The following is a 21578-nucleotide window of genomic DNA, read 5'->3' on the forward strand; positions in this document are numbered from 1 at the left end:
TTCCAGGGTTGTGGGATTGAGCCCTGATTCAGGCTCTGTGCTGAGTGTGAAGTCTGCTTGGAATTCTGTCTCTCCTCCTTTACCCCTCTCCCCCACTTACGCTCTTTCTCTTTCTAAAATAAGCCAAACAAAGCAAAAAAACCCAGTTATGACACTTAAGGTAGAAAAAAGATCAGGTGGATATGAAAATGACAAACTTTAGAAGTGAAAGCTAGTGTAAAAAAAATAACAGCGTGATTTTCATGAAAGGGAAGTCAATAGGATGTCTGTTTTCCCAGTATTAATCTATGAAATCAGTGTAATGTCAGTCAAAATATCAGAAGGTTTTGGGGGTGCCTGGGTGTCTCAGTCGGTTAAGTGTCTGATTTTAGCTTAGGTCGTGATCTCACAGTTCATGAGTTCCAGTCCCATGTCGAGCTCTCTGCTGTCAGCACGGAGCCTGGAGCCCCTGCTTCAGATTCTGTGTCTCCCTCTCTCTGCCTCTCCCCAGCTTGTGCATGTGCGTGCTCTCTCTCTCAAAAAAATAAACATCAAAAAATGTCAGAAGGTTTTTTTTTTTCGTGGTAGTGGACATGCTGATCTTAAAATTCTTATGGTAAAGAGTCAAAGTAACATTAAAGAAGAACAAATTGAAATGATATGCCTTCCATCAAAACTTATTATAGAGCTATAGTAATTAAGATAGATTCAGGGATGGACAGATAGACTACTGGAAGAGAATACAGAGCCCAGAACACCTTGATATTTATATGGAATTAGCTACATGACAGAGGTGGCATTATAAATCAAGGGAGAGATTGGACTCTTCATTGAGGTGCTGATTAAATTGCTAATCTGATTTGGCATGAAAATAAGAGCGCTATGGAAATAAATTCTGTATGGATTAAGTACATAAATGAGAAAAGAAAAACCTTAGGCCTTTTCGAAGAAAATGCAGGATGGATAACTTTATGTCTTCAGGATGAGGAGGGATTTTTAAAAACTATGCCAGGAGATAATGCCATGTAGGTTTTAGAGCCAGACTAACTGCTTCAAATATCAACTTTATCACATGCTAGTTATGACTTTGGGCAAGTTATGTAATCTTTCTTGTTTTCTCATTTGTAAAATGAGGATGATAATGGTAAAAACAGCCCTCAGGAATTGTGAGAAATAAAATGTGAAATGCTTAGAAAAATGACTGGTATAAATAAACACACAATAAGAGTTAACTACAATTGTTGTTACTGTAATTTACTAAAAAAGAAACAAATCATAACCTGTAAAGGATTGATAAATTTGACTATTAAAAACTCTATGACAAAAGGCATTGTGAATAAAATAGAAAGCTAAGGCACTAATAGGTAGGAGATAATTATCACACATTTAACTGAAAATTGATTAGTATCCAGGCTATATGAAAAACTCATTTAAACCAATAAAGAAAAGACAACTCAAAAAACAGAAATGAATAAGCAACATAGTCCAAATGGCAAATGGTAAGTGTTGCTCATCCTCATTCTAGTAAACAGGGAAATGCAAATTAATGAGATACCTTTTTACACTTATACTGGCAGAAACTCAAGTCTGACAATACTTTTATTGGTAAGGAGGCAGAGAAACTTGAGCCCTTCCTACACTTGCTGTGAAATAGTTGGTACAACTACTTTGGAGAGTGTTTTGTTAATATCTAGTAAAGTTGAATGTGCTTAAAACCCAACAATTCTAGGTGTAAAGCCCAGAGAAATTCTAGGAAAGACATACGAAGAGACATGTATGAGATCTGCAGCATTGTTTTAATAGTGTAATATTGGAAACATTCCAAGTGTTCACTAGAAGGACAGTGGATTGATAAATTGTGGTATAAATCATCCAATGGGATTTAAAAACAAAGACCTTGCTTTTAAGAGCAGTTTTAGGTTAGGTTCACAGCAAATTTGAACAGAAGATCCAGACCCCCCCCAACATCCCCCCATACATACATACTCTCCCCCAATATCTACATCCCCCCCACCCCAGTACATTTGTAACAATTAATAAACATTAATTGGCATATTATTTGGCAGTTAATGAACTTTTACATGTATCAGCACTTATAAATAGAAAAGACAATGTTAACGTGAGATGCAGACAATTAAGTATGGTATGACACCATTTTTTTAAAGCCTAAAAGAGTGAAACAGTACTATCTATAATTCATGGAGACCCACATGTGTAATAAAAATATAGAAACAGGACAGTGGTTCTCTCTGCAGAGCAAAAGAAGGAGCTTTATCTCTAATATGTTGTTTGTAAACTGATCTGGAGTAATTACAGCAGTTTTCAAACTTGTTGAATTCGATGGTAGCTATATGACTGCTTTTTATATGTTCCATAATATTCTCTGTGTCTGAAAGGTCATCTAGGAAAAAACAAAACAGAGTTTCTTCATTTGAGAACTTTTACAAATATATAATATTATGAGAGAGAAGTAACTGAAGGTATTTTAAAAAAATAACAGCATCTTTGTATGTTAAAGGATGAAATAAAAAAGGAAAGTGGTAACATGTGAGGATGATTCTCTGATGGGGCAAGTTTGATGGAGATGATAAGAAATAGGTTTTGTTAACCCTGGAAAGGACATGGGATATATTTTCTTTGTAGACTAGAATGGAAAAACTAAGATGAGATGAAAATAGGGATACATTTTGAGTTGGAGAATGCTATTTTCTCGGTGGGATGCCAAAGTTGAAATCATTCTGGAGGTGTTATGTATATGGGGTTTGAGAATATTGGAAGGATATGCAGAATACGTGTAAGAAATGAAATAAGGTTAGATAAAAAGGTAACCTTGAAGGAAAAGGGAAGGTTGAATAAAAGTTATAATAGTATCATCTATATAATTTTATCAGCGAGCCGGGGGCAGGATCTTTTTGTTGTTAGGAGAGGTAGAGAGAGAGCCCAAAAGTCCTTGAAAATATATCTATTCTATAGCAGGTTTCTCTCATATTTTCTTAGTTATAATTTCATCTAGTTTGATTTTTTTATTTAATCTCCTCTTCTTACTGTTTTTTTTCAAGCTTTTATTTAAATCCAGTTAGTTAACATACAGTATAATATTAATTTCAGGTGTAGCTTTTTGTGATTCAGTTCAATACCTAGTGCTTATCACAAGTGTCCTCCTTGATTCCTATCACCTATTTAATCCATCCTCCCCACCCATCTGTTTCCTGGTAACAATCAGTCTATTCTCTATAGTTTAGAGTCTGTTTCTTGGTTTTCCTCTCTCCCCTACATGTTCCTTTGTTTTGTTTCTTAAATTCCACTTATGAGTGAAATCATATGGTATTTGTCTTTCTCTGACTTATTTCACTTAGCATAATACACTAGTTCCATCCACATTGTTGGAAATGGCAAGATTTCACTCTTTTTTTATGGCCGAGTAACATTCCATTGTGTGTGTGCGCGTGCGTGCGTGTGTGTGTATCTCACATCTTTATCCATTCATCAGTTGATAGATATTTGGGCTCTTACCATAATTTGGCTATTGCTGATAATGCTGCTGCAAACATTGAGGTGCATGTATCCCTTTGAATTAGTATTTTTTTATCCTTTGGGTAAATAGTAGTGCTGGATCATAGCTAAGTTCTATTTTTAACTTTTTGAGGAACTTCCATACTGTTTTCCAGAGTGACTGCACCAGTTTGTATTCCCACCAACAGTGTTAGAGCGTTCCCCTTTCTCCACATCCTCTCCAACACCTATTATTTCCTGTGTTGTTAATATCATCTTCTTACTGTTTTTAATTTCACAAAAATTTGGCTTCATTGATGGCATTGTTTTGTGTTTTTGCTTTATCCATAAGAGCTTTTGGGTGCAGGGTGATCTGTATGATTATTCTGCCCTTTTTAATCTAGTCTTTGGCAAGTCTCTTTAAATATAAAGAAAGAACTTGACTCTAATCTCAGGTACTTTGGAAACATTTGAGATAGAGTACAAAATAATTTTTATTTGCACTCTGGATTTTGCATTATTAGTATGCTAAAACATGGAAAAATCTTTGGCAAGTTGCTTTTGGAGAAAGTGTCCAGATTTGGGCAATAAAATGTAATATTACGTGGTCTCAATGAGACTGTTTTCAAGACTTTCTAGACTAAGAATTAGGATCTTATGTTCTAAAAGATGTAATCAACATGATTTAAGCCTTTCTTGAGCATCAGAAGGTAAAGATTGTTTATATGATTTCTAAATGTTTCACATCTTTTATGTTACAGTTCTTTTGCCATGAAAATGGTTTGCAGGGTCTTGGACACATACTATCCATGCTGATGGGACAGGATCCAATATGAATATAAATGATGGAGGAAGACGACGCTTTGAGGATAATGAACATACGTTACATATATATCCTGGGACAATTTCAGAAGGGACTATCTACTGTCCAATTCCTGCCAGAAAAAACTCCACAGCTGCTGAGGTGATTGACTTTCTTATAAACAGACTTCATCTTGACAAAACAAAATGTTATGTTCTTGCAGAAGTAAAGGAATTTGGTGGAGAAGAATGGATACTCAATCCAACAGACTGTCCAGTTCAGCGAATGATGTTGTGGCCCCGAATGGCTCTGGAAAATCGCCTGAGTGGAGAGGACTATCGCTTTCTTCTGAGAGAAAAAAACCTTGACGGATCAATCCATTATGGTAGTCTGCAGTCATGGCTACGGGTAACAGAAGAACGTCGTAGGATGATGGAGCGGGGTTTTCTTCCACAGCCTCAACAAAAAGACTTTGATGATTTATGCAGCTTACCTGATTTGAATGAGAAAACTCTCTTAGAAAACCTACGAAATCGCTTTAAGCATGAAAAAATTTATACCTATGTTGGCAGTATTCTAATAGTTATTAACCCATTCAAGTTTCTTCCTATTTATAATCCCAAATATGTCAAAATGTATGATAACCACCAATTGGGAAAACTGGAGCCCCACATTTATGCTGTGGCTGATGTAGCTTATCATGCCATGCTTCAGCGCAAAAAGAATCAGTGCATTGTGATTTCAGGAGAGAGTGGTTCTGGGAAGACTCAAAGCACAAACTTTCTTATACACCACCTTACTGCACTCAGTCAGAAAGGATTTGCCAGTGGAGTGGAACAAATTATTCTTGGAGCTGGACCAGTACTTGAGGTAAGTGTGTAGAAATACTTTTCTTACTCTTAAACATGTCTTTGAAAAAATTTTTTGTAAATGTGAGAAAATGTAATGAAACCACAAGTATAGATATCATTTTTAGTTACCAAGGAAAACTGGAAGACGGGAAAGCAAAAAAGGCAGCGTGGAAGATTAAAGGGTATGACAGTGGCAGTATATTTTTCAAAGGTGTTTTTGGGTCATAGTGATGAAGTAAGAGATGATTGGAGTCGTATGTATCCCCCTGTAAAGGGAAATAGCCAGCACAGGACTCCTGTCTGTAATTGGGTTGTGGAATTAGGTGTTGGGGAAAATATTCTCATCAATCTATTTGTATCTTTGCAACTTTAACATGTGTGCCTAGTATTGAATTCTAAGGGTTCAGTTTTGAAAATGTAGAGAATATGGGAAAAAAAGTTTTAGTTCTATAATGTTTTAGAAGTAATAGTACCAAAGGTAGAAAGGAAAAAGAATACACTTTTTGTTTTAGAGTTGAAAGGAAAAGGTAGTATTACCTATTTTTTTATTAAAAGAATTTTTTTATGTTTATTTTTGAGACAGAGAGAAACAGAGCATGAGTGGGGGAGGGGCAGAGAGAGAAGGAGACCCAGAATCTGACGCAGGCTCCAGGCTGGGCTGTCAGCACAGAGCCCGACGCCAGGCTTGAACCCATGAACCGTGAGTTCATGACCTGAGCTGAAGTTGGTTGCCCAACCAACTGAGCCACCCAGGCGCCCCAATATTACCTATTTTTTAAAAGAGATTTTGTGAGGTATAACTGGGATACAGCAAACTGCACATATTGGAAATGTACAATTCGATAAAATTTGACATGTATATATACTAATTAAGCCACTGTCACAGTCAAGATACCGAATACATCCATTATTGCCAAAGTTTCTTTGTGATTCACAAAGTAGAAGTATAGTGTAAGAAACCACTTACACACTTACACTATAGATTAGTTTGTGATTTCTATAATTTTGTATAAATGGAATCATATACCATGTACTCTTTTATGTTTGACTTCTCTTGGTATAATTATTTCAAGATTCATCCAGGTTGTATGTGTCAGTAATTCATTCCTTTTGCTAAGGTAGAATTCCACTGCATGGGTGCATGATGCTTTGCATTTATCCATTTACCTGGTAATGGACTTTTAGATTATTGCTAGTTATTCACTGTTACACATAAAGCTTTATACAAGTCTTTGTGTGGACATACACTTTACTTTGGGTGAATACCTAGGAGTGGAATGACTGGGTTATATGATAGGTATATGCTTAACTTTTTAAGAAACTGCCAACTTTTTCTACAGTGTTTATACTTACATTTTATATTCCCACCAGGCAGTGTGTGACAGTTCCAGTTACTCCATATTCCTGCTAACCCTTGATATAGTCATTCTTTTAAATTTTAGCCATTCAAATATATATACAGTGGTATCTTACTGAGGTTTTAATTTGCATTCTATAATGACTAATGCTGTGAGCACATTTTCATGTGTTTATTTGCCCTCTATATATCTTCTTTGGTGGAGTATCTGTCAAAATTTATTGCCTAATTTTTTATTGGATTTTCTTAAATTTTTTTTAATGTTTATAATTTTTGAGAGAGACAGATGCCAGTTGGGGAGGGACAGAGAGAGAGGGAAACCCAGAATCCGAAGCAGGCTTCCAGCTCTGAGCTGTCAGCACAGAGCTCAGTGCATGAGATCATGACCTGAGCCAAAGTCAGATGCTTAACTGACTGAGCCACCCAGGCACCCCTCTTGTGTTTTTGATTTTAGCCATTCTGATAGGTGTAAGGTAATACCTCATGGTGGTTTTGATTTGTATTTCCCTGATGATGACTGATGTTGAGCTGGATTTGATTTGTATTTCCCTGATGATGACTGATGTTGAGCATCTTTTCATGGCCATTTGTATGTCTTCTTTGGACAAATAAAATGGGTCCTCTGCCCATTTTAATTTTATTTTTGGCTTTTTTTGTGTGTGTTGATTTATATATGTTTTTAAATATATTTTAGATATTACCTTATTGATATATTATTTGCAGATATTTTCTCCCCCTCAGTAGGTTGTCTTTTTGTTTGTTGTTGGTTTCCTTCACTGTACAAAAGCTTTGAAAAAAAAAATTTTTTTTTATTGGTGTGGTCCCAATTGCTTATTTTTGCTTTTGTTTTCCTTGCCTTATGAGACATATCTAGAAAAATGTCACTTTGGCTGATGCCAGAGAAATTACTACTTGTGTTCTATTTTAGGATTTTTATGGTTTCAGGTGTCACATTTAGGTTTAATTCAGTTTGAGTCTATTTTTGTGTATGGTGTCACAAGGTGGTTCAATTTCATTCTTCTGCATGTAGCTGTCCAGTTTTTCCAGCACTATTTATTGAAGAGAATGTCTCTCATTATATATTCTTGCTTCCTTTGTCATAGATTAATTGACCATATAAATGTTGGTTTATTTCTCGGTGCTCTATTCTGTGCCATTGATCTGTGTGTCTGTTTTTGTGCCAGTACTGTACTGTTTTGATTATTACACCTTAGTAGTATATCTTGGAATGTGGAATTGTGATACCTCTAGCTTTGTTTTTCTTTGTCAAGATTGCTCTGGTTATTCCAGGTCTTTTTTGATTCTGAAGAGATTTTACTATTATTTGTTCTAGGTTTTAAAAAAAATCCTGTTGGTATTTTGATAGAGATTGCATTGTATGTATAGATTGCTTTGGGTAGTATAGACATTTCAACAATATGAATTCTTCCAGTCCATGAGCCTGGAATATCTTTCCATTTGTTTGTGTCATCTTCAGTTTCTTCAATCAGTTATTTTGTAGTTTTTGAGTATAGGTCTTGCACTTCTTTGGTTAAGTTTATTCTTAGGTACTTTATTATTCTTTTTGGTGCACTAGTAAATGGTCTTGTTTTCTTACTTTCTCTATGTGCTGCTCTGTTATTAGTGTATAGAAATGCTACCAATTTCTGAATATTAACTTTGTATCATGCATCTTTACCAAATTCATTTATTATTTCGAATTGCTTTTTGGTGGAGTCTTTAGGATTTTCTATGTGTAGTATCATGTCATCTGCAAATAGCGATAGTGTAACTTCTTTACCAGTGTGGTGCCTCTTCTTTTTCTTGTCTGATTGTTGTGGACAGGACTTTGAGTACTGTGTTGAATAAAAGTGGCAAGAGTGGACATATTTGTCTTGTTCCTGATCTTAGAGGAAAAGCTCTTTGTTTCACCATTGAGTGTGATGTTAGCTGTGGGTTTTTCATGTATATAGTCTTTCTTATATAGATGTATGTGCTCTCTAACCCCACTTTGTTGAGAGTTTTTACCATGAATGGAATTTAAATTTTGTCAAATGGGTTTTGTTTTCTGCACCTATTGAGATGATGATATGATTTTTATCCTTTGTTTTGTTGATGCTGTGTATCACATTGATTTGCAAATCTTGAGCCATTCTTACATCCATGGAGTAAGTCTTACTTGATTGTGGTGAATGATCTTTCTGATGTATTGTTGTATGTGGTTTGCTAATATTTTGTTGAGGAATTTTGCATCTATGTTTATCAAGGATATTGGCCTGTAGGGGTGTGTGTGTGTGTGTGTGTGTGTGTGTGTGTGTGTGTGTTGTTTTTTGATTTTTATCATCAGAGTAATGCCTTGTGAATTTATTTGGAAGCTTTCCTTCCTCTTGTATTTTTTGGTATAGTTTGATGAGAATAGGTATTAACTCTTTTCTAAATGTTTGGTAAAATTCGTCTGTGAATCTGTCCTGGACTTTTATTTTTTGGTAGTTTTTTGATTACTGATTTACTTGTAATTGGCCTCAGATTTTCTATTTCTCTTTTGTTCAGTTTTGGAAGATTATATGTTTCTAGTAATTTATAGACTTCTAGGCTGTCTAGCTTGTTAGTATATAATTTTTTGTAGTATTCTCATAATTCTTTACATTTCTGTGATAGTTGTTACTTCTCTTTCATTTCTGCTATTACTTATTTGGGTCCTTCCTCTTTTTTTCTTGATGAGTCTGGCTAAGTGTTTTTCAATTTTGTTTACCTTTTCAAAGAACCAGCTCTTGGTTTTATTGATTAAAAAATTTTTTTAATGTTTATTTATTTTTGAGAGAGAGGGAGACAGACAGCACAAGCAGGGGAGGGACAGAGAGAGACAGAGACACAGAGTTTGAAGCAGTCTCCAAGCTCTGAGCTGTCAGCACAGAGCCTGACGTGGGGCTCGAACTCACAAACCATGAGATCATGACGTGATGCTTAACCGACTGAGTCCCTCAGGCACCCCTACTGATTTTTTTTCTATTGCTGTTTTTAGTCTTAATGTCATTCATTTCTGCTCTGGTCTTCATTATTTCCTTCATTCTATTTACCTTGGGCTTTATTTGTTGTTCTTTTTTTTTTCTGGTTCCTTTAGTAGTTAATGTAGATTGTTTGAGCTTTTTCCTTTTTCTTGAGTTAGGCCTGTGTTGCTATATAATTCTCTCCCTTTCTCTCTTTCTCTGTATCAAGAACCAGCTCTTGGTTTTATTGATTTAAAAAGATTTTTTTTTAATGTTTATTCTTGAGAGAGAGAGAGAGAGAGAGAGAGAGAGAGTGAGTGGGGGAGAAGGGCATAGGGAGAGAGAGAATTTCAAGCAAGTTCCTCAATGCAGAGCCTGATGGGCTCTATCCAATGATCCCAGTATCATGACCCAAACTGAAGTCAAAAGTCTGATGCTCAACCAACTGAGCCACCTAGGTATCCCTAATTTTAAAAAATGGTATTCATCAGGCACTTATAAATATTTGTAGATTGCTTTGGGGTAGTGAGGACATTTTAACAATGTGAATTCTTCCGTGAGCACATAATGTATTTCAATTTATTTGTGTCGTCAGTTTTTGTCATTAATACCTTTTGGTTTTCATTGTACAGATCTTTAACCTCCTTGGTGAAATTTCTCTCAAATATAACATCTCTCAGTAGTACCTTTTGAAGAGCAGAATTTTAAATTTTGATGAAATCCAATTTAACCATTTTTTTTCTCTTATGGATTGTGTTTTTGGTGTCATATTTAAGAAAACTTTGACTAAACCATGGTTGCAAAAGTGTTCTATGTTTTGTTTTGTTTTTTCATTAGTTTTGTAGTTTCAGTTTTGCATTCAGGTCTATGATTAATTTTGAGTTTATTTTGTATATGGTGTATAGATCCAGTGTTTTCCTATGAGTATCTAATTGTTTCAAAACTATTTTTTGTTGAAAGACTATTTTTCCTTTACCTCGTTTGCCTTTGTGTCTTTGTCAAAAAAATGGTACATATATATGTGGGTTTATTTCAGCATTCTGTCTCCTGTTGATTCGTTTTTCTTCATGACAATGCCATGCTACTTTCATTATGCAGCTTTATAATAATTTTGAAATTAGGTAGTATTAATCCTTCTTTTGCTTATTTTGGATATTCAAGGTCTTTGCATTTCCATATGAATTTTAGAACTAAATTGTCAGTTTTTCTATAAAAGTTTTTTGGGACTTTGGGATAGTGTTAAATCTATAGTTTAATTTTTAGAGAAGTGATATGGTAACAATATTAAGTCATCTGACCCATGAACAAGTTTATTTCTCTACTTATGAAGATCATCTTTAATTTCTCTGAGCAATATTCTGTTGTTTTTAATGTATAGGGCTTGAACATGTATAGTAAGATATATTTGTCAGTATTTATTGATGCTTTTATAAACAGTATTTAACATTTTTCAATTGTTTCCTAGTATATAGGGATACAGTTGAAATTGGTACTTTGATCTTGTATTGTACAAGCTGGCTAGGTACAAATATTAATTTCAATTTTTTTAAATTTTTATTGGATTATCCACATAAGAAGTCATATTTGTGAACAAAAAGGCAGTTTTATTTACTTTCTTCCAGTTGGAATTTTTTTTCCTGCAGATTTCACTAGTTACTCCAGTATGAAGAGATGCAGTGAAAGTAACATTCTTGTCTTGGGGGAAAGCATTTAGCCTTAAACATTAACTGTGATGATAGCTGTTGGTTTTGTGTAGATGTTCTTTATTAGATTGAGGTCCATTCCCTTTCATTCTTACTTTGTTTAGAGTTTTTATCAGGAAAGGTTGGATTTTGTCAAATGCTTTTTCTGTGTCTATTTGAGATGGTCATATGGTTTAAAAAAGAATAGTTTGTTAATATGGTAAATTATATTGATGGATTTTTAAAATTTAATTTATTTTTTAAAATTTATATCCGAGTTAGTTAGCATATAGTGCAACAGTGATTTCAGGGGTAGATTCCTTAATGTCCCTTACCCATTTAGCCCATCCCCCCTCCCACAACCCCTCCAGCAACCCTCAGTTTGTTCTCCATATTTATGAGTCTCTTATGTTTTGCCCCCTCCCTGTTTTTATATTAGTTTTGCTTCCCTTCCCTTAAGTTCATCCGTTTTGTATCTTAAAGTCCTCATATGAGTGAAGTCATATGATGTTTGTCTTTCTCTGATTTTGCTTAGCATAATACTCTCTAGTTCTATCCACGTAGTTGCAAATGGCAAGATTTCATTCTTTTTGATTGCTGAGTAATACTCCATTGTATATATATACCACATCTTTATCCATTCATCAGTCAATGTGCACTTGGGCTCTTTCCATACTTTGGCTATTGTCGATAGTGCTGCTATAAACATGGGGGTGCCTGTGTCCCTTTGAAACAGCACACCTGTATCCCTTGGATAAATGCCTAGTAGTGCAATTGCTGGGTCATAGGGTAGTTCTATTTTTAATTTTTTGAGGAACCTCCATACTGTTTTCCAGAGTGGCTGCACCGGTTTGCATTCCCACCAGCAGTGCAAAAGAGATCCTCTTTCTCTGCATGCTTGCCAACATATGTTGTTGCCCGAGTTGTTAATGTTAGTCATTCTGACAGGTGTGAGGTGGTATCTCATTGTGGTTTTGATTTGTATTTCCCTGATGATGAGTGATGTTGAGCATTTTTCCACGTGTCGGTTGGCCATCTGGATGTCTTCTTTGGAGAAGTGTCTATGCCTGTCTTTTGCCCATTTCTTCACTGGATTATTTGTTTTTTGGGTGTTGAGTTTGATAAGTTCTTTATAGATGTTGGTTACTAACCCTTTATCTGATATGTCGTTTGCAAATATCTTCTCCCATTCTGTCGGTTGCCTTTTAGTTTTGCTGATTGTTTCCTTCACTGTGCAGAAGCTTTTTATGTTGATAAGGTCCCAGTAGTTCATTTTTGCTTTTGTTTCCCTTGCCTCTGGAGATGTGTTGAGTAAGAAGCTGCTGAGGCCAAGGTCAGAGAGGTTTTTGCCTGCTTTCTCCTCAAGGATTTTGATGGCTTCCTGTCTAATGTTTAGGTCTTTGATCCATTTTGAGTTTGTTTTTGTGTATGGTGTAAGAAAGTGGTCCAGGTTCATTCTTCTGCATGTCACTGTCCAGTTTTCCCAGCACCACTTGCTGAAGAGACTGTCTTTATTCCATTGGATATTTTTTCCTGCTTCGTCAAAGATTAGTTGGCCATATGTTTGTGGGTCCATTTCTGGGTTCTCTGTTCTCTTCCACTGATCTGAGTGTCTGTTTTTGTGCCAGTAACACACTGTCTTGATGCTTACAGCTTTGTAATACAGCTTGAAGTCTGGGGTTGTGATGCCTCCTGCTTTGGTTTTCTTTTTCAAGATTGCTTTGGCTATTTGGGGTCTTTTGTGGTTCCATACAAGTTTTAGGATTGTTTGTTCTAGCTCTGTGAAGAATGCTGGTGTTATTTTGATAGGTATTGCATTGAATATGTAGATTGCTTTGGGTAGTGTTGACATTTTAGCAGTATTTGTTCTTCCTGTATATTGATGGATTTTTGATTGGTAAACCATTTTGGCATTCTGGGGATAAACACCAATTGTCATGATACATTATCCTTTAATGTATTGCTGGATTTGGTTTGCTAAAATTTTGTTTAGAATTACTGATATGTGGTCATGAGAAATATTGTTTTCTTTAATGCTTTTTTTTTTTTTTTTTAATCAGGATGATTCTGGCCATATGGGAATGAGTTGGGGTGTTTTATATTTTTGGAAGAGTTTGTGTAGAACTTCTTTTTTCCTTCTACTATCAGTGTTAGGATTGATATGATGGAATCCAGGCCTGGTGTTTTCTTTGTAAGAAAGTTTTATGTATTTATGTATGTATGTAATTATCTATTTAGAGAGAGAGAGCAGGGAAGGGGGACAAAGGGAGCAAGAGAAAGAATCGTAAGCAGGCTCCACACTCAGCATAGGGCTCCATGCGGGTCTTGATCTCACAATCCTCGGATATATTGGAAATTCAACTTACTGAACCATTCAGGTACCCTGCAGTAAAGTTTTAAACAAAGTTTGAATTTTTAAAGTAGATACAGATCTACTTTGAACCTGTTTGTGTCTTTGCACCTGAAGTATGTCTCTTGGGGAAAGCATGGAGTTGGATCATTTAAAAAAAAAAAACATCTTTTCTGCCAGTTACTTGCTTTTTGACTGGAATGTTTAAGCCATTTACAGTTAATGTAATTACTAATGTAGGATTTGTGTCTGCCATTTGATTTTTAAGGATTTGTGTCTGCCATTTGATTTTTAATAATTTTTTTAATGTTCTTGTATTCTTCCATTATTATCTTCTGTTATGTTAAGGAGATGTTTTCTAGCATACCATTTTAATTTTGTTATCTCTTGTTTGTTTGTTTTAGCAGTATTCATGAGCATTCCAATTAACATAACAATTCAGTTTGGATTACTACCAACATGTGTTCTTTTTTTCTTCATATAGATTTGCTTTATTAAGTGTCCTTTCATTTCAGCTTATATTACTTCATTTAGTATTGCTTTGTAAGGACCATTTGCTGCCTAATGAATTCTTTTGGTTTTTGTTCATTTAAATATCTCAATTTCTCCTTTAATTTTTTTTTTTTTTTTTAACGTTTATTTATTTTTGAGACAGAGAGAGACAGAACATGAACGGGGGAGGAGCAGAGAGAGAGGGAGACACAGAATCGGAAGCAGGCTCCAGGCTCTGGGCCATCAGCCCAGAGCCCGATGTGGGGCTCGAACTCACGGACCGTGAGATTGTGACCTAAGTTGAAGTCGGATGCTTAACCGACTGAGCCACCCAGGCGCCCCTCTCCTTTAATTTTTAAAGACGGTTTTATGGGACACAGAATTCTTGGTTGACCGGCTTGTCTCAGTGCTTTGAATATATAGCTCCACTCTCTTCTATTCTTGATGTTTTATTTGGAGAAATTCGATGTTATGCTTATTGAGGAACCTATATATGGTATGTGTTGCATCTCTCTCACTGCTTTTAAGAAACACTTTTTGTCATTCAACAGTTTGATCATTATTTGTCTAAGTACTTATTCTTCATACTTTGAATTTGTGAAGGTTGTTAGATATATAGATTAGTGTTTTTCATGAAATTTTGGAAGTTTTGGGCTATTCATTGTTAAAATATTGATTCTGTGTTTTCCTCTCTATCCTCTCCTTCTGGTGTTCCCATTATATACATATATTGGCATGTTTGATGGTGATCCACCCGTGTCTGAAGCTTGCTCTGTTCATTTCTTGTTTATCTCCCCCCTGCTATTCCTTAGGTATCATCTCAATTGATCAGTGTTCAAGTTTCGTGATTTCTTCTACTTGTTCACATCTCTACTTGAGCCTCTTCAGTGCATTTTTTATCTTAGTTAATTACTTTTCAGTACTGGAATTTTTATAATTTCTCTGCCTTCACTAATATTCTCTATTGTTAAGGCATCTTTGTCATATTTTCCTATAATTGTTTGAAAGTATTTAAAACAGTGATATAAAGTTCTGGCTTTGGAGGTCCAACATCTCGGCTTTTTCAGAGACAATTTCTGGTTATTGTGTTTATAAAATTTTTTTGTGTCCCTACTTTCTTTCTTTTTTGCATGTCTTATAATGTTTTGGTGAAAAGTGGGCATTTTTATTAATACAATGTGGCAGTTTTGGAAATGGGGTATTTACCTCCTCCCAGGATTTGTGGTGGTTGTTTTGTTACTGCTGTTTGGTTGTCCATGACTTCTTTGAAATTAGTCTGTGAGGTCTGTTCTTTTTTTCTGTGAGGGCTTTACATTCTCTCTTCATTTAGCTTAGTGGTCAGGTAATAATTGGACAAAGATTTTAAAAAAATATCCTGAAGCAATAAGGTTTCCAGTTTTTGTGTGTGTGTGAAGTTCTTAAGTTGTTTGGTTACCTCATTTTTTGCCCCATTCTCCTATTTGTACCTTAGGCAGTTGCAGTGTTCTAATCAATTGCCTCTGATTGATTTTAACAAATATACATGGGTGAAAAGGCTGTTCCTTGTGAGTGCTTTCCAAGTCATTTCAAGTAAAGATAACCCTTTGAGTGAGGTTTTCCAGTGAAATACCATGTAGCTCAAATTCTGACAGTTACTTGTGGGATGGGGCTTTGGCTATAATCCTGTTTTGATCCTTCAATGGCTTTTAGGCTGCCTTTGAAACAGACTGTAATTATAGGGCATTGCTTTTCTCTTCAGCATGGAGCTAGGGAGAGGGAGATGGTAATTGGCTAAGTTAAAATGCCACAATGCCTTTTTTCTTACTGAGATTCATCTGTTTTCCCCTCAAAGGATTATTGCAAGCCTTTGGTTAATTTCTAGAGTTGTCAAAAAGTTGATTTGGATAATTTTTTTGGTTTTATTTCTCATATGAAAAAGAGGATTTTCAGAGTTATCATTTCTCTGACCTTACTTTCAATGATCTTTTCAGGAGATTTAAGTAATAAAAAATTCTTTCTATATTTACCTTTCTGGTTACCATTTCTGCTGTTCTCCATTCCTTCCATATGTTGATCCATATTTGAATATGATATTTTCCTTTTGCATTAAGGACTTCCTTTAATGTTCCTTTTAATGTGGTTTGGCCTACGATGAGTATTTTCAGATTTAGATGTCAGAAATGGTCTTTCTTTGGCCTTTAAAATTAAAAGAATAACCTTATAGTAAAATTGTATGAATTTTAAAACCTGTTAATTTTTGTAACCATCTGTATACAATCTGAGTACCCATTACCTCTTGAAACTCCCTCACACTATTCTTTATCTTCAAACCCTCTGACTTCCCTCCAATACTCCCATAATCCGTGAAGACTACGTGTCCCCTGTTGTTGTTTTGAAAATGTCACAGAAATGGAATCACACGCTAAGTACAGTTTTGGGACTAGCTTCTCTCATTCAACATTATGTCTTAAAGATTCATTCAAGTTGTTGAATATGTGAATTCAACCAGGGATTATTTCTTTTAAATTTAAATTTTAATAAATTTTATTGGGATGTAACTTAGAATAAAATGTAGCCATTTAAAATTTATACTTCAGTGATTTTTGATAAATGTGTATACACTTAACGTAACCATCATTATTACACAATGAAGCTGTAGAATATTTTCATTACTCCTTGTGCCCTTTTGTAGACATTGCCTAACCACACCCTCATTCCCAGACAACTCTGATCTTCTTCCCATTACTGTTTGGCCTTTTCTAAAATTTCATATTACAATATGTACTCTTGAGTCTGATTTCTTCTACGTGGCGTAATGTTTTGATATTCATCAGTGTTGATGTATCATCTTTATTGCTGGGTAATATTCACTGCATTGTGTATACTTTGGTAACAATATATTCTTTTATAAATAGTACTATAACTTTATTTTAAGTTGATGTAATAACGTGCAATACATTATGTAGTGAAACCTTATTTCATTTATACTATTCCAAAATTGCGATTATTTTTTTTAAATGTTTATTTATTTTGAGAGAGAGAACACACGTGAGCAGGGGAGGGGCAAAGAGAGAGAGGCAGAGAGAGAATCCCAAGCAGGCTCTGTGCTGCCTCTGAGCTCAGAGCCCAGCATAGGGCTCTATCTCATGAACCATGAGATGATGATCTGAACTGAAATCAAGAGTGGCCACTTAACCGATTGAGCAATCTAGGCACCCCTGAAGTTGTAATTATTTTGATGTAATTATTCTGCTTCTATCTCCTTGTTATTTAATTTAGTAATATCTAAAAAATATATATTGAAATATAGTAAGAAAGTTTGCTGGCTCTGGGATGTAAAAGTTAATTTTAAGGAGTGTTAAATCTTTATAATTAAAATTTATTTATTAAACTTAAAAAAAATAATTTATATAATTTATATATATAATATATATATTTATTATATATTATATATATAATTTATTTTTGAGAGAGCATGAGCTGGGGAGGGGTAGAGAGAGAGGGAGACAGAATTCAAAGCAGGCTCCAGGTTATCAGCACAGAGGCTGACATGGGGCTCAAACTCTTGGACTGTGAGATCTTGACCTGAGCCAAAGTCTGACAATTAGCCGACTGAGCCACCCAGGCACACCTAATTAAGATTTATTTTACTGAAAAGCATAAAATACTTGTTTTTTCAAAAATTTTTTTCAACATGTATTTATTTTTGAGAGACAGAGCATGAATAGGGGAGGGGCAGAAAGAGAGGGAGACACAGAATGTGAAGCAGGCTCCAGGCTGTCAGCACAGAGCCTGACATGGGACTCAAACTTGTAAACCGTGAGACATGACCTGAGCTGCAGTTGGACACTTAACCAACTGAGCCACCCAGGTGCCACTCTTCCTACTTGGTTTTATTTCAACTATTAGTTTTTCTCTTTTACTTTACCTAAACCATAGGAGTCTGAAGTTAAAGAAAATTGCTTTTCTACTGTCTATTGCATTTTGTATCTTTGAGCTGACCTAAGTAAGATTTTCCATTTTTAAAATGAAATTAACAAGAACTATTTATTTTGACAGGCCTTTGGAAATGCAAAGACAGCTCATAATAACAATTCAAGTCGTTTTGGCAAGTTTATTCAAGTAAATTACCAAGAAACTGGCACTGTACTTGGGTAAGTAGCAGTAATAGGCTTTGGAGTATGTTTGTATTTTTACCATTGTCTCTTCATAATCCGTAGATTATTCATTTACTCTTAATGAGTATAGTGAAACTGGTGTCTACTAAGTTTTTTCTTCTAAACTTTTTTTTGTTTTGGAAAAGTTCAAGCCTGAGAAAAGTTCAAAGAATAGTGTAGCGCTTATATACCTTTTTTTAAAAAAAATATAACTTATTGTCAAATTGGCTTACATACAGCACCCAGTGCTCATCCCAAGTGCCCTCCTCAATGCCCATTACCCATTTTCCCCTCTCCCCCACCTCCCCACCCACCCTCAGTTTGTTCTCTGTATTTTAGAGTCTCTTGTGGTGTGCCTCCCTCCCTCTGTGTTTGTAATATTTTTTTCCCCTTCCCTTCCCCCATGGTCTTCTGTTAAGTTTCTCAAGATCCATATATGAGTGAAAACATATGATACCTGTCATTCTCTGACTTACTTCTTTCACTCAGCATAATACCTTCCAGTTCCATCTACGTTGCTGCAAATGGCATGATTTCATTCTTTGTCATTAGCACTTACATATCCTTAATGTAGATTTATTAATTATCAACAATTTGCTGCATTTGTTTTATCTCAGTGTGTTATGCATACATTCATTTTTTAAAATTGTTTTTGAGTAAGTTGGGCATATAATTTGACCCCACACAGGAATCACAGCCACATTTTCCTATATAATACTTTTTAAGAAATTAAATATGTTACAATAACATTAAAAAATTTTTTTTGTAATGTTTGTTTATTTTTGAGAGAGAGAGAGAGAGCCAGAGTGCAAGCTGAGGAGGGACAGAGAGAGAGGGAGACACAGAATCCGAAGTAGGCTCCAGTCTCTGAGCTGTCAGCACCGAGTCTGATGTGGGGCTTGAACTCAGGAAATGTGAGATCATCACCTGAGCCGAAGTTGGACGCTTAACTGACTGAGCCACCCAGGTGCCCCTCCAGTAACATTTCTTATATAGTGTGTAATCAGAGTACCTCTGGTTGTGTCAGCAATATACTTCCTAACTTTAAAATAACTAATAAGTTGGGGCGCCTGGGTGGCGCAGTATGTTAAGCGTCCGACTTCAGCCAGGTCATGATCTCGCGGTCCGTGAGTTCGAGCCCCGCGTCAGGCTCTGGGCTGATGGCTCGGAGCTTGGAGCCTGTTTCCGATTCTGTGTCTCCCTCTCTCTCTGCCCCTCCCCCGTTCATGCTCTGTCTCTCTCTGTCCCAAAAATAAATAAAAAACGTTAAAAAAAAATAATAAAATAACTAATAAGCTTTATTTTTAGAGCAGTTTTAGGGTCACAGCAGAAATAAGTAAAAAGTACAGAGTTCCCATATACCTCTTTACTCTATCCCCCAGTTTCCCATGTTAAGAACATCTTGCATTGGTGTGTTCCATTTGTGTTGTATATTCTGTGGATTTTGACAATTGTATAAAGACATGTATTCACCATTACAGTATCATATGGAGTAGCTTTACTGCCCTAAAAATCCTGTGTGTTTTGCCTGTTCATCCCTTTTTACTCACTAACCTTTGGCAACCACTTATATTTTTATAGTACCCCTATGTTTTGCCTTTTTCAGAATGTCATATAGTTGGAATCATATAGTGTATGGTCTTTACAGTTTGGATTCTCTGCCTTAGTACTTAAAAAAAATTTTTTTTTAAATGTTTATTTTTGAGAGAGAGACAGAGAGAGAGGGTGGAGCCGGGGGGGGGGTGGGGGGTGGGCAGAGTGTGAGAGGGGGAGGAGCAGAGAGAGGAAGACACAGATTCCAAAGCAGGGTGTAGGCTCTGAGCTGTCAGCACAGAGCCTGACGCAGGGCTCAAACTCATGAACCTTGAGATCATGACTTGAGCCTAAGTCGGATGCTCAACTGACTGAGCCACCCAGGCACCCCCTTTGCCTTAGCACTTTGTATTAAAGTTTCTTCCACACCTTTCATGGCTTGATTTTATTGGGCTAATGTTAAATGTATGTATTAATTTGGAGATAATTGACATCTTGGGCTATTTAGAAATGCTTTTAAGTTTTTGTATTTCTTATTTATTCCTAAGTATTTTAATGTTTTGTTGTTATTAAAAGTGTGATTTTTCTCTTGCATTATATCTTCTAGTTGTTTGAAGATATATATGAAAGTTACTGATTTTTATATTCGTATCTTATTATCTTAGTTATTTTATTTTTTGCATTTTACTGTCGTATCTCTTACCTTTTCTTGGTATATATGCAAAAATAGATATTTTTACCTTTTTTTCTGCTCTTACATCTTTAGTAATTTTCTCTCTTGTCTGATTCCAAGTAATTTTGTTTCAGACCTTTATATGAATGACTTTACTTTTTTCCACTAAGTAAAATACTGGTTTTAGGACATTTTATCACATTAATGGATTAGTATCAATTTAAATTTTCTGTGAGTGGTTTTCTGAGTAACAAAATGATATTGCATTTTATCAAATGCATTTTTCACATTTGTGGAGATTAGCATAATCTTCATTCTGAGATATATCAGTGTTATCATTATTTTCCTAATATTGAATCATTTTGTGTTCCTGGGAAAACAGTCCCACTTGGTCAGTACAAAAAGATACGTACACACACACTCACATACATACGTACACAAACATATTTTTGTAGACACATAAATTGGTTCTATTCTGTTTTCTAGTTTTTATTTATGAGTTTTGCGTCCATATTAATAAGTGAGATTGGTCTTTTTCTTTTTTAGGCTATTTTAATTATGCTTACTATTTTACTTATTTTGATTTTAAAATTTTGACCAAAACTATGTGCATTCTCCCCCTGCCAACAAAAACAAAACAAGAAGGATAAATCCTTCTTCAGTGATAAGTTTCATAACTTATTTCCTTTCTTATTAAAACTATGTTTCCAAAGGTACAGTTGGTACTTCTACTAATAAAAATGGGATGCAGTCAAGTTGTCAAGTTGTACTTTTCTAGTATTTATGATTGTGATGCAGGAGAGGTTGATAATAGGTACAGTAGTATGTATTGCTTTGTAACTTACAAAATATCATTATATATATTCATTGATTCTTAAGACAATTTCATGAAGTAGGAATGGCAGATGTTTATTTTCCCATTTTATGAATGAAATCCTGGCTCTTACATGTTAAGTGATTACCTAAAATGGTTAATCTTTTCTCTTACAACAGTGATGAACAAAAATCTTTATCTTGAGTAGTAAGTTAACAGATACATATTGAAAAAATTTTTTTTCATTTCAAAAATTTCTAACTCTTAGCAAATATATGTTAAGCATTTTTCTTTCATTTTATCATTCATTGGGCAAACATTTATGGAATTCATTTCTATATGTGCCAAGTGTTGAGGACAAAAAAAAAATATATACACTTGTCCTCTGCCATTAAAATTCTCATAGTCTTTTTGGGAAGATGTGTTTACATAAGAGGATTACAGTAAGTGA

The 21578-nt window shown here is 35.1% G+C and overlaps 1 protein-coding gene across 7 annotated transcripts in view; it reads left to right on the forward strand.

Moving 5' to 3' along the window:
* The window catches only part of MYO9A (myosin IXA), a 282301-nt gene that overhangs the window by 38722 nt on the left and 222001 nt on the right, over positions 1 to 21578 (forward strand). For all 7 annotated transcript variants that reach the window (XM_042988478.1, XM_007084561.3, XM_042988481.1 and 4 more), the window contains exons 2-3: positions 4233 to 5143; positions 18010 to 18104. In XM_042988478.1, the coding sequence (XP_042844412.1) occupies positions 4304 to 5143; positions 18010 to 18104 (935 nt within the window). In that variant the 5' untranslated portion in view covers positions 4233 to 4303. The remainder of the gene's footprint in view (positions 1 to 4232; positions 5144 to 18009; positions 18105 to 21578) is intronic.

The sequence above is a fragment of the Panthera tigris genome, chromosome B3, assembly GCF_018350195.1.
Source record: "Panthera tigris isolate Pti1 chromosome B3, P.tigris_Pti1_mat1.1, whole genome shotgun sequence".
Lineage (NCBI taxonomy): Eukaryota > Metazoa > Chordata > Mammalia > Carnivora > Felidae > Panthera > Panthera tigris.